This window comes from Jaculus jaculus, chromosome 3 (assembly GCF_020740685.1).
Source record: "Jaculus jaculus isolate mJacJac1 chromosome 3, mJacJac1.mat.Y.cur, whole genome shotgun sequence".
NCBI classification, from domain to species: Eukaryota; Metazoa; Chordata; class Mammalia; order Rodentia; family Dipodidae; genus Jaculus; species Jaculus jaculus.
The window spans coordinates 159,704,170-159,718,955 of record NC_059104.1 but is presented as its reverse complement, the minus strand read 5'-3'; the positions used below and the strand labels follow the sequence as shown (position 1 = coordinate 159,718,955).

At 37.2% G+C, this 14,786-nt stretch overlaps 1 protein-coding gene across 20 annotated transcripts in view; it reads right to left on the bottom strand.

Annotated features, from left to right (window-relative positions):
* Positions 1-14,786, bottom strand: part of Dlg2 (discs large MAGUK scaffold protein 2) — a 1,944,997-nt gene that overhangs the window by 290,015 nt on the left and 1,640,196 nt on the right. For all 20 annotated transcript variants that reach the window (XM_045145568.1, XM_045145570.1, XM_045145572.1 and 17 more), the window contains one exon: positions 13,947-14,049. In XM_045145568.1, the coding sequence (XP_045001503.1) occupies positions 13,947-14,049 (103 nt within the window). The remainder of the gene's footprint in view (positions 1-13,946; positions 14,050-14,786) is intronic.

Here is a 14,786-nt window from a genome sequence, read left to right as displayed (position 1 = left end):
AAAAAAAAAAAAAGAAAGAAAAGAAAAGAAACATTAAAATGTCATATCACCAAAATCTTCATTCATCAAGTAGATAAGTTTTCTTTAAATTGATTCATGTATGCTTATTTAGATAAGAAAAGAGTATGATTGTGAGAGGAAAATACTAGGAATAGAATAGGATCATCTGTGTGTAAGTTCAACTCATAGAATGTTCTATACACTGTCGCATGACCATGGGTAAGCTACTTCACTGGGATTCATGCTTGTGTGGAATGCTGTTACACTAACTGCCTACTTATTCCAAACAATCTATGTCCAATTCTACGAACCACTTTGGAAGATAAATATGATAGTCCCTGGGCTATAGTGGAAGACTCTCAGGCTCAGAGAGGTTGTCCCTCAGTTAAGGTTTCACAGCAACAAGTAGTGAACATCTACATGCCTTTATACAGTCTGGTGCCACAGTTATCCCAGAGCCAGCTTCCAGCCCAAGGTTTCCATCTCTCAAAAATGAAAATAAAAAATAATGAAGGAGAAAAGTTTCTATCTCACATATGTTCCACAGCCATGTCCTATTCCATTCCAGTACTGCCTAGCTTCACCTCAGTAACATTTGAGTACTAGGCTTCCAAACTTGCTTGCTTAAATCCTCTCATCTCTATCATGCTATTCAACTCATTTTTATCCTCTCTATATACCGCTGGCCTGACATTTTCTTCCTTTACTGATTCCTCCAAATGTGTTATATCTCTTTCTATTTCTTTCTCTACAAGTATTTTACCAGCATGGGACTCTATTTGCTTTCTGAGTCCTTCTGACCCTAGACCCTAGACTGACTTCTTGCCTTATTCCATATGGTAATCTTGGAAATTCACTCATGCTTCCTATATATCAATTCTCCTTATCTGTAATATGAGCAAATCAATAGAACCCATGTCATAAATTGAGAAAATTAGTTGAGTTAACAAATATAGAGATTTTAGAATATTGTTAGGCATTTAGTAAGAGCTCCATCATGAAGTTTATATTTATTTATTTAGTGTGTGTGAGTGTAGTGTTGGGGATCAAACCCAGGAGACATGCTCATGCTAAGCAAATTTCTGCCACTAAGTTATACTTTCAGCCCTTGGATTCAAGACTATGTCTCTTTATGTAGCCCATACTGGCCTTAAACTTACCATCTTCTTGTCTCTTTCTATCTCCAGAATGCTAAGATAACAAGTATGTGCCATTCTGGCTTTTTTATACTTTAAAGAATACACTTGGGGATAGGCTGGGAAGATTGCCCAGTGCATGAGATCCTAAGTTCAGATCCCTAGCACCTCTGTAAAAGCTCAGCCTATTAATGTGTGTCTAATCATAGTGCTGGAGAGGCAGAGACAGAAGGATCCACCAGGACATGCAGGCTATCTAGTCAAGCTGAATTGGTGAGCTCTGGGTTCAGTAGAAACCCTGTTTCAGAGACCAGAGTGCTAACCGTTATATCATGGAACCTTACTTAAGGGAGACCCTGTTTCACAAAATAAGGTGGAGAGTGATTGAGGAAGATAATTAAAGGCCACTTCTAGTCTCTACATGTATGCAGGCACACCTGCACATGTGCCCACATACATATGAACTTACACACTAAAAGTACGAACTTGGAATAGTGTCTAGACCTGAAGAGTTTATATCCAAGTTCTGTTCTATTTTGAGAGCACACCCCGTCACTTGTGTAATTCATCAGTGTGATATTACTTGGCTGAGTACAGGCCCCTTAGGGAACAGGCCATACCTTTCATTCCTGCCATCCCACTCCAATATCCAGGGCAGCATGCCACTCTAGAAGCATGTAATGAACACTAGCTGAATGAAGACTGAATGAATGAGTTTTTCTTTTACTACTAAATGCTCCCAGTATGTCAGCAGCTCTTTATTAATCAGGAAAATTATCCTTAGCAGTGGGGATATGATGAATATGAGCAAACTGAGAGGAATTCAAGAACACTATCTTGAACCAAAGCACAATTTGGATACTTTTGCCATTTATATACTTAGCCAATGAGTCTACCAGGAATTCTTTCTGAATTAGGGTTCTACGAAACATTAAAGATGCAGATTTTATATTTCCTGGGATTGGCTGTTCTACACTAAAGCCAGAATCACAAATAGTAGCAGAAAACATCTCTACTATTCTAGCTATTAATATCCTTGATTTCCTGAAATGATTTTTTTCCATATGATTTCCTTCTAGTTTCAGTAAATTTATTTCTAAGCTCAGCAATTGCAATTTAATTTATTAAATGAAAAAGATTTTGTATACAATAAATCTATGAAGAAAGAGGTTATTCCTAATAAGTTATTAATCTTAAAACCCCCAATAAGCATTTCTGTTTAAATTAAATTTAAAATCATAAACAAAAACTTCAAATCTTATTGAGCACAAAAGACCAACTTGCACAGAGATAAATATTTCTTGTAAGTGGGTGAAAGCAGAATTTCTAGGCCTTTAAAATGTATGAAAGAACATATGTAAAATGGAAATTACCTGCTCAAAATAATTTTGTTTGATGACATGCTTTAGTTAAAGGAGGTGAAAAGTAAAACTTCATAGAATGTCAGCTGAAATGAGGCTTAAGAGTAATGTCCCCATAGTGAGCTCAAGGTCAGCTTGGGTTACATGAGATTGAGATCTTGTTTGGAAAATAAAAATAAAAATCTCTTTAGCCACCTTAAGTAACACAGGAGTCAATGTATTAGTGTTTGGAAGAGTGTTGTTGCATGGGTTATGGTCAATAAAGCATTGAGTGTAAAATCAGGGATAGAAGAAAAGCTCTACTTTATTACTCACTATTAAACAGAGAACTGGCTAAAATTAGCAAATATTCAAATAGATATGGGATAAACTCTGCAGAACACAGAAGATGGAGAAAGTTTAACAGGCATTTTTCATCCATCTGGGTTTATATTTCTCTTTTGCTTGTCTCTTGGACCACTGTCTATCATGAACTTCTCTATAAAATGGGTATCTACAGAGAATTGTATTCATTTTGTAATACGGGTATAGTAAATAATATATTTATTTCCATGCACTTGATTTGGGTTTTGCTAGTGGTAGGTATATCTAAAAGCCCTTCTTGGTTGTCAAAATGTCTCTCGTACATGGAATATTTGACTCATGTTGGAGTGGTTGATGTCACTAGATGCCAAAGCACCTCCCCAAGTGATAAAAATATCACGAGATTTTAGGCCCTTGTTAAATCACACAGATAAAACACAGTCCAAGGATAGACAATGAGAGCTATAGTTTTCTGAGTCAGAAAGTAATGCCTGATTTTATTGTTACTACATTGCTCTAGGCCCAAACTGTTTTGGGCATAGGATGACAGATGCAGCGCCATCAATATTATGGTACGTAGAGAGAGAACCTTCCTGGCATCTACATACTGCACAGTCATATTCTATAGTGGTATGCTAGGCAGAGGCTGGACATGAAACCAAAGCAACTAGAAAGAAACCAATACACTGAGTGAACGAATTTCTTGGGAGGTTTCTAGTTATTTCTTAGTGTATCTCTTAGTGAAGTGTATGTGTATGTGAGAGTTATTAAAAAATATACAGTGAACAAGAAAAATTCTAGTGTCATGTGTCATTTTCTTCCTAACCTTTCAGTAAAAATTATAAGTCATTCTTCAACGAAGCCAGAATTAATACAATACAATATACTTAGAGAAACATGATATTTGGTAATAAGAGCACTTAAGGGTGAAATGATTGATGACAGATTAATAGATGAATGGAGGGGGTAAGAGTCCTGCAAAAAAAGTTAGAATGAGGAAGAGGAAAAGTGCAACGCCTTTAAGCTATTAGTATTTTTAGGCTGGTGGCAATTTTAATAGAAAATAATTGCTTATATATTTAATATCCTTATGTGTAAATAATTCAACTATGATATATGGGCCATGACAGCTAATAGTAACAAGGTAGAAATGAAAGCAGAGTTGCATACATGAGGAAATCCTAAGATTCCCTGAGAAAGTTTTGAACCTTTTATGTCCCAAATTTATAAGAAGCTTACTGGATTATGTTTAAATTGTATTCCATCATATTGACTATGATGAATTGAAGGAATTAAGGAAATTACTAATTGCTCATTGGGACAAAGCTTCACTGGCTTTACCATTTTAAGACAGTGACTTGCTTTTCTATCTGGATGGTGATTGGACTTCATTTCCCTCACCTGTGAAAGGAGAAAACCAGAAAAGATGATCTCAAAGGGTTCTTAAAAGTTTTAAAGTTTATTTGCTAATGGTTCCCTTAAAATCAAACAGAATCCATCAAAGTAACCAGATTGTGCATCCATTTCTTACGCATTAAACTATGTAAAGAAAAGATGTAATATTTGCGAGAAAACTTTCAAGTCCTGAAACTTACATTTCTTTTTAATTTTTTTTATTGCATTGATGCATGTGTTATTTATTTATTTATTTTTATTATTATTATTTGGTTTTCTAAGGTAGGGTCTCACTCTACCTCAGGCTGACCTGGAATTCACTATGTATTTTCAGGGTGGCTTCGAACTCTCAGCGATCCTCCTACCTCTGCTGGGATTAAAGGCGTGCGCCACCACGCCTGGCTAATGTGTTGTTGTCTTCACTTTCCCTTTCACTGTCAGTGTCAGCTGCTGAGATTACAAAAGCCCACTACAACCTCCAGATTTTTATGTGGGGCCTGGGGATCAAACGCTGGTACATTAGCTTGAGCTATACACACTTAATCCACTGAGCCATCTCTCCAGTCCAGAAACTTACATTTTCACACTTTGAGGTCAGTGATTTTTTTTTAAAGCTTGAATTTAATAACGGTAAAGGTTCTTAAGAAAACGTTTTATTTATGTTAGCTATGTTTTAAATAGGTGAGTAAATAGACAAACACGACATAGTACAAGGTTACACTGATAAGAGTCAGCACTAGGGGCTGGGGAGATGGCTCAGCAGTGAGAGGTGCTTGCTTGAAAAACATGCCAGCCTGGGCTAAATTCCCCTGTCACTCATTAATGAAAAGTTATTCATTTGCAGCAGCAACATGTGCAAATTTCAAAAATTTTAAAAAGAGCCTACCCCAGAACACCAATTTTCTGTCTCAATCCACAGTTCAGCACAGTCTTTTCTACCCCTAAAGCTTACCCTAAATGCTGCCTGAAGATTTGGTGTGATTTCTAACAAAGATCCACAGCTGGATTTTACAAATCTTGCCTGAGCATTTAAGATGCTGATATTTGCCTTGGGAAAACATTCCCACATGCCACAGCTGCTCACTCATATTCATAAACCTGCTGATATGTTGATTTAAAGAAAGAACTGTGTCTCGCATTGTAAATAAGCTTTTTATATGTTATATAAACGCACTTTCCTGTGAATTATAGGAGATAGGCCTACTTTTTCAGTTATATATTAATTTCAAGCTTTCGTTGTACCTTTGGCCCAATAGAGTAATGCACACAGTGTTCAATAGTGGTTTAAGCTTTATAACAGAGGGTGCCCATGATAAGATCAGTTTCACTTCCTGTTCAAAAGTTATTTATGGTCTGGAGAGATGGCTTAGTGGTTAAGTGCTTGCCTGTGAAGCCTAAGGACCCCAGTTTGAGGTTCGATTCCCCAGGACCCACGTTAGTCAGATGCACAAGGGGGTGCACGTGTCTGGAGTTTGTTTGCAGTGGCTGGAGGCCCTGTTGTGCCCATTCTCTCTATATATATCTGCCTCTTTCTTTCTTTCTTTCTCTTTCTTTTTCTCTCTCTCTGTCACTCTCAAATAAATAAATAAAAATGAGCAAAATTTTTTTAAGTTATTAATTTATTAATATTAATTAATTTATTTGAGACTAGAGATAGAGAAAGAAAGAGAGAGAGAGAGAGAGAATTGACATGCCAGGGCCTCTTGCTAAAGCAGAGGAATTCCAGTTGTATGTGCTGCTTTGTGTATCTGGCTTTACATGTCTACTGGGGAATCAAATCCAGGCTGACAGGCTTTGCAAACAAGTGCCTTTAGCTATTAAACCATATTCATAGTCCCTGTCCTGGAGTTTCACTTCTTGATGAAAGGAGTAAGTACTTTCCCTTTAAACTTAGCCTTACAACTTAAAAGGAATGAAAAGATTATTTCAATGAGTTTCTGTTTAAAATATTTCAAATCACTCAAATAAATTTTAAAGTGATGCCTTAAAGATCTTCTCTTCATTTATAGAGGCATCTGCCAGGGTGGGATTCATTGTTAGTTCTTCTCAACTTACTTCTGTTGCCTTAAGGAGAGGACACTCTTCAGGCAATGAAGAACAGATTGAGTTGAATGACACATGAGCTTCATACATTTCCTGCAGGCCAATCCATCTCCAGTCAAGCTAATTAACTATGACCAATCATTGGCTGACACCAGAAGTCAAAACCTGGTAATGTTATATGACTTCCCAGTGCCCCTGGGAGAGAAAGTCTAATTCAGTAGTGACAAGCAACTTTTTTTTTCATGGTACCAAAGTATATTAGAGCATTTATTTTTGTAGCAAAAACAAGATTCTTTGTAGCCCAGGCTGTCCTCAAACTCCCTGTGTAGCCGATGATGACCTTGAACCTCTCATTCTCCTGCTTTCACTTCTGAGTGTTTAGTTTATAGGTGTGGGCTCAGAACCTTGGATTTATGTTGTGCTGGAGGAGAAACTCAGGGCTTCATGCACACAAGGCAAACACTCTACCACTTGAGAAACATCCCTAGCCCTGTAGCATATGAGGACTCAAATTTAATGATGCATGCACAGCATTTTGGTAGAGTACAGACTCTGGTTTAGTAGGCCTAGGTTAGGGCTTATTGATTTTGCCAGTTCCTATACCACATTTGATAGAGGAATACTCTAGAATAACTCATTCCTTCCCCAGTTGCCCATGTGGCCTACTCACTAGTTTCTTTTAGGTATTTGTTCAAATATCACCTGAATAACAGCCTGATATGGACACTGTTTGATATGTACATATTGCTGGGTCACAATCATCTTTACTTATTTCTTTATACTACTTTTCACCATCACATTTTGTAGCAAAGAGGGTCTTTTGTCAGTATGTGCTTTTGTCATTTCCCCCAGAACACTGACTGAAGCCCAGGAAGTGTTCAGAAAAATAACATGGATTGAAGAATCTAAAGGAAAATTGGCAAGTTGGCCACAATTCCCTCCAACAAACCCCACTTAGGAATCTTCAGGCAGTGATCAATTCTGTCCTTGGGGCTTTTCTTTTAAGAACCTATTGAAGAATAAAGGGTGGAGGAATCAGGCCCCGACACTATCTACTCAAGCAGCACTATCTGATTGTTGACGGGATGGTAATTCCCCAGAGATTTCTCTCCAGCATGCCATACTTAGGCCTTTTAGTCATTTCCATAGAAAATGCCTGAGAATTAGATGCTTGTTTTCTGTGCTTTATTTTTTAATGCTCACCATGGTTCTGTGGGTGAATGGTGGCTTACTATCCCAAAGCAAGTCAGCTATTTCATATTAAGTTTAGTCATTCTGTAAATGAGAAGGCAACAAGTATAAAATTTTGCTGTGATCTTAATCAGACAAATTCTGTCAGCTCCTTCTTGATAAATGTATAATTATGCTGTGATCCATGCCTTTTTAATTTATCGGTGGTGTTAGAGTTGACTTTCAAGAGATTAAAAAATACTGAAATTTTAATCATCTTTTTTGGTGCGATATTACAAATCAACCACGTGGATTTTCTGTAATGCAGGAGAAAGGGAATCACTTCTTGGTTTTTTGACTAATACCAAGTGTGGGAGAAAGGGAGCTCATTTTCTAGGACTGCAAAAGGTATTGTAACAAAACTCTAAAGGGGATCATCTGAAAGGTATTTGAACATGAAATATCAAATCCAGGGATTCACTTACCACTTCTGTATCTAATATAAGAACTCCAAGTCATTATTAACATGTATTGAACAAACATTTCTTGAACATTTACTATTAATACTTATTTGCCAGCACCCTGGAAATACTATATTGTACTTTTGAAAGAAGCTTTATAACTGACTAATAAAGTATATTAAAATTTGTACTGAGTGAATTGACATGGGAAGGAAATAAGATGAGTGATAGGAGACTCCTTCTCTAGGAACTCCCTTGATGACAGAGATATGTAAATTATGACAAGGGACACACAGGTGCCTAAATATAAGTCTAGAGAGTATAGGAAAAGAATCAGATCACTTGATAGAGCAGATTAAGATGGGTTCATGGGCTGGAGAGATGACTTAGTGGTTAAGATGCTTGTCTGCAAAAGCCCGGTGATCTGGGTTTGCTTGCTCAGTACCCTCATAAAGCCAGATGAATAGGATGGCACTTGAATCTGGAGTTTATTTGCAGTGGCTGGAAGCCCTCACATGCCCATTCTCTCCTTCCCCCTCTATCTCTCACAAATAAATAAATAAAAATATTATAAAAATTGAAAAAATTCCAGGGTGTTGGCAAATAAGTATTAATAATGGTGGAATTGAAATGAGCATCCTCAAGGAAGAAATCGACAGCTGGAAAGAGCAGGAGATTCTAAGGAGAGGAACCCATTAAAACCAAGACATTGGAAACGTGGCAGCTTGTAACCAAATTCAAGAGCAGGGACTGGTTCTGAGCAGAAGTGCGGGCTTCGGGGGAGGGTGAAAAAAGATGGTTCTATGGATGATAATGGGATGGGTGACAATGGGAACGGAAGTTGGCAGAGAAGCATGGAGGGCAAAGGGTTTGAGTGCAGGCTGCCTGGATGGGGTCAGGTGCTTTAGAAAGATAATTCTGAAAGTGATATGAAATGACTGGGAAAGATAAGGAAGGAAAAAGGTTGTGGGGTGTGTGGGGGTGTGTCTGTGAGTATGTATACAGTATTATGTTTCCATATGTGTAGTGATATAGTACCTTCAGTAACGACAGATAATTAAGGTTTTTGTTTTTTTTTTTTTACAAGAAATAGCTTCCTATAGTGCCTAAAGAAATTATTTCTAAAGGATCCTATATATAATTAAACAAAGAAATAAAGAAAATGATTTTACTATTTTCTTACCAGTGTAACACATGTTCCTTTGAAAGTAAGCTGAATCTACATGATGGTAAAAATGAACTAAAGATTTTCAGTACTAGGCATGAGTTCCTTTCTGTGGAGCAGGACTCAAATCCACTCAAGAAGCAGTTAGTACAGACATGTCACTATTCATCTTGCCTGACAAGTCAACTGTATAGTTCACAGGACCCATAGCTGGGTAGGACTATTGATTTTTCTCCCCCGAAGCTTGCATAACACCTTCTCAAATTATAGCCAACAGGGAGAAAGCTACCAGCTGAACTCCAGACTGATTTCTCTATGATCTGCAACTGAAGTGTGTGTTGTCTTTAGCAGCAGGGAATTAACATCTAGTTTTGGTGGGCAACCAAGATCATTGGCAATAGCCTATATTATTTTAGGGCCTTTGTAATCTTCCTGGCCAATAATTCATTGGGAGATATCTCATCCATGGCACTTGAATTTTTGGCTAATAACCTATGGCTTCTGGCAGGAATTTTATCTGTCCATGTAGAATATCTTGATCTGGCTAGAGACATAGGCCCTAGCAGGGAACCTACTACTATTGCTATGCTAAGTGGACATGTCAAACTGCCTCCTAAATATTTATGTTTGTACCCATGGATTAGTGTTGCTTTCAGCTTCAATCCGGAAATTTCTTTCTTCAATGGGTTAAGGTTAATGCAGAGATTATATAGCCAGTAAAGTTGTTGAGAATAAATGAATATTATGTGCTTAACCGTAGATAAGGCATCTAAACTACTCCCTTCAAGGCTCAGGGAACCCGGAAGGAGAGGGAACACAAAAGAATATAGAGCCTGAGAATGGAAAGGAATCCTATGGAATGCTGTCTTCTGGCTATGACATGACCATTACACTCATGAACTCACAACAGCTGTGGTTTTCTGCACAAGACTGAGCCCACAGATGGGGTCCTTACATGACTCACACCCCCCTCAGAGGCATTATTGGCAGTTCATTGGCAGTTGCTGGGGTAGGGGAGGTTATGCTCTTCAGTTGTATAGTCACTGGTAATTTTCCATAGTTCATTAAATAACTTTCCACCCATGCTCATACAAGAAACCCTAATTTAACTCTGTGGGTTACAACAAAAGGCATGAAAATAGAAGGGGATTAGTTGGGGAAAAGAAGGCTTTTAGTGGGAATTAGAGGAAGATAAGAGAGGGTAATTGGAAGTGAGTGTCAACATATATTATATATGTATGAAAGAAGCAAAAATTAATAAAATTACAATCACATCAAGAGACAGAAACAGTATTTATATAAAATTCTTTACATTGGTTTTAATTCTACTAGTTTGACCTATATATTGACTAAGACTGATGATGGATAGAATGATGCAGACAACTGGGACTTTTTAAAGCAGAACTACATAAAATTACAGCCTCATTTTGTAGAATGAAACTTCCCAGAGAAGAGATTTTACTCCTGTAGTAATTACATTTATTTTTCAGTTGCTTGAGAAAAGTATGCTAAGCACTATAACATATAATTGTTGATGTTTCATATTTTGCAACATATGTGTTTAGCAATTCTTTTCTATCTTTGAGGCAAAAGTGAAAAATATAGGTAAGTGCAAAAAAGAAGAAGCCCAGGCTAGGGAACTGCTCAGCCATTACAGTGCTTGCCTGCAAAGCCTAATGACCCCAGTTTGATTCCCCAGTACCCATACAAAGCCAGATGCACAAAGTACTATATGCATCTGGAGTTCATTTGCAGTGACTACAGGCCCTGATGTTCCCATTCTCCCTTTCTTTCTTTCTCTCCTTGTAAATAAAAAAAAAAAAATTAAAAAGAATCCCTTTGATCACCAATTATCTTGAGTACAAACTCAAGTACCGAGGCATGGTCAATATTTTATCTACAAGTTTAGCAACTCCTTAAGAAAGGCCTATTGTAACATCAAGGGGATCTATCTTTACACAAAACATAGATGTGTCTGTTGGCATGGAACTACAATTTTGGAGATTAGCAAGATACTCCTTTTTCTACTTCTCTAAAATACCAATCTTATCCATGGTTCAAAGTCTAGCTTTGTTCCCACATTTCTATATTCCTGCACTGTGATGGGCACTGCAAGTTTATTCTTTCTCTGACATTCCATAGTCTAAGATATAATGTTTTAATTAAAGTCAGTCATATGTCATTGAGAACTAATCTCTATTAAATGTATTAAAGTTACTTATCTTCAATAAATTGAAAAAATTCTTTGGATATGTATAAAATATATTTTTTTCTGAATATATGGTAATACTATCAAAGCATCTAAAGGATTCCACATAAAGCATTTGAAAGTGACAGAAAAACATAACTACGGCAAGCCTAGTTCATGACCATACCAAACGAGATGTCAATAAAATCTCAGTATTGTCACAAGGGTTCAATACTAATAGAAAAGAAGGAGACATACTTCATTTCTAATGAAATCTCAACTTCCTTGGTAATTTAAAAGTAAACTGTTGGCTATTTCCTAAAACTATAGTATACTGTCTCTATGTAACACAAACAAAAATCCAATCAATTTTCCATTCCACATAATTGTTCAATTAAGGTCTGGTTGCACATAAAGTCTGCAAAAGGGGAGAATCAAGCTGATTGCTTCTCATTGCCATGACCACATTTCCAGCTGACGTAAAGCTGTCACAAACGAGATCACAGTTGGACTATTAAGATAGGGAAGTCATTCTGTGAATTCAGTCTGTTCATTGGCATTTTGAAGGTAGCTTGTTGTTATTTGCAATTTCTTTAGAAGCATCTTAAGAGCAAATTTATATGATTTATAAAGCATGCTTTTAATAGGTGTCTGGATAAAGTACAACACATTACTCAGTGAAGTATGGTGTGTAATGGAAACTGAGCTGGAAGGAAGTTCCAGTGGAAACAGGAAGATTTATGCTGACAGAGCTAGAACATGATTGTTTTCAGTGTAACCTTTAGAGCTTGAAATCATGCAATTCAAGGTTATTTAAATATTTGCTCACTATCAAGAACTCATAATTCATATAACTGTGGTTCCAACCATCTTAGTAGTCTTGAGATTTATTTGAGATAAAATTGTCAGAAATAAGAAAGCAGGTAGGAAATTAATGCCACGAATCAAGCTAAGGTAAAGGGCACAGAGTCTGAGAAGCCAAAAAAACCAAAACAACAACAACAACAACAAAAAACCCAGGAAAATGGAAGATGCCCATGGAATTGTCTTTTCTGTATATGACATGGAATTAGTTAGTCAAGTGATTTTAACTTTTTTTTCCATTTTCTGTTTATTATAGACACTTCTGGAACTATTTCCATTAGAAAAAAATTCTATTAATATTAATGAAGTAAAAACACTTGCTGAAACTGTCAAGAAAGTCCTGCTCTTGTCTCCTCATCCACATCTGACCACCACAAGCCCCCTCTTCCCCCGCTCACTGGTCATTTATGGTTAGGTTCGTAGGATAAAATACTTATGAAACTTTTTGTGTAACTTTCTTGCAAGTTCTAATTTTAAAGCCAGACACAAATGAAGGAAATATACTGAAATCCACATGAAGAAAAGTATTTTTCTTTTTAATTCTTATGCAGAATATGTGATTTGTCACCTCTGACAATAAGGTATGTCCAACCATGACATGTGGGCTGTATGTGTCCCAGGATATTTATTTGTAGATGACAATATCATGTTCCAAGGTAAACAGTTTTGACAGTTCCTTATACTACATTGTCACAGGCATGATACAAATTCAATCTTCTAAATCACACATAGCCAGCGAAGTTAGTAAAGAATCACTGAAAAGGCCAAGGAGCTCTTTACACCCACATGCACAACCTCTTCCCTGACAGTGGATAGCATCATTTTTGGTTGTTCAAGACATATGGGCCCAAAGTAGTTAACTAACATTTCATAAAGATGGAAATCATAGTCCTCTTTTCTTTTCCTTTGTTTTATTTTTTTGGGGGGGTGGGTGGGTGGTGGGAGGCACAAACTTTAATCCACAGTATTGTGCTCCTGTGTGTGTGTAAATTTGCTAAGAAATCAACCAATCAACCACATAACAGAAACATCCTAGTTGTATCATTAAGCCTTATTAAGCAGATGTTTAGGGGTGGAGAGATGGATTAGCAGCTAAGGCTCTAGCCTGCAAAGTCTAAGGACCCAGGTTCAATTCTCTAGGTCCCACATAAGGTAGATGCACATGCTGGTGCATGTGTCTGCAGTTTGTTTGCAATGCCCAGAGAACCTGGAGGGCCCATTCTCACTCTCTCTCTCTGTGTCTCAAATAAATAAATGAATAAATAAATAAACAAATTAAATATCTTTAAAAAGCATGTTTAAATAAACTAAAGATCAAGGTATATCAAATCCAGTTTGGGATATCTTAGCTTTCAAATGGCCAGTCCAACTGATAGCAATGGTGTCTTACTAAGTCTCCAGGAATTATATAGCAACAAGGGAGATAGGGGCATCAAAAACCATGCTACTAATAATGATAATTAAATTACTACCTCAAAGAAATAAAATGATCTACTTGTCACAGTCTAATTCTACAGCACAAATTCCTCACCCTTTTCAAATCTTATTTTTATAATATCTGCTGGAGACTAAGACTAAAAATGTACAGAAGGTAGGAATGTGACTTAAATTCTATTGAAATTGGTAGCTGATTGGTAGCTGTTTATTTGAACTCATGTTCATAACTACCTGATGTTTTCCTAGAAGATTAAGAGTAACTGTCTCATAGGTTTTTGTGGACATAAATCATTATGTTTTCACAATAGGGAGTTTTAAGAAGCCATTAATGATGGTGACCTGGGTAATGCAGGTAATCAGTATTGCTGGTACACACCCACAGGTGGCTATATCAGAACACTCCAAATGTAGGTTCAGACTGACCTTCAGGTTGATATTGTGCTATGATCGTCACCGTCTGTCCAGCCCCCTTTAGTGCTGCAGCTGCCTGCTCATGAGACGCTCCGCGGAGGTCAATGCCATTCACCTGGGAGGGAGGAAACCAGAATTTTAAGCACAGTATCTCTGTTCTGATAGGAGCAAAGAGCTCCCCTAAATTAAGAAGCTATCTAAAATTATGTCATATCTCTCAAAACCCTCCTTAGGTGTTTCCTAGGATAGCAAGTTTCATAGACATGGTAACTTTTAGGGAGCAGGAAAAAGGCATTTTATCTTGTGGTGACTATGGCAAGATTTCACTGGATTGAAAACATTTTTGTCTGTCCCAATCCAGAGGGGCTTTAGCATACATGTTACTATGTTCCTGTGGGCTTCCCAGATTTCTGAGGCAAATAGGCTTCAAAATAGACAAAAAACAGGATAATGAAGAGAGACACATATCATGCCCACAGACAAGTATGTGCTGACAGATTAATATATTCAGATGAGGTTCTGGGGGACCGTATGGAATGAGGCTGGCTGTCTGCCAGATCTTTCTTTGGGCAAGTGCCTGGTCCTATCATACTGAGCTTGGCGAGACAGCCTTGAGCCCTGTTCCAAAATAAACTTGACTGCCCCATTTCTCATGCTCAATTCCATGATGAATTCTGACACAATGAAATCAAGAATGCCTGTAGTTTATTTTGCTGTTGCTAACTCCCATCGTGGAGCCTATGCTTAAGAGAAACAGAGCATCTATAAAACAAGCCCTGAATTTGGCCAGGGTGGGAAATCATTGGTAAGGCAAATTTAGTAAGAAGCAAAAACTAAAATCATTTTGTATAA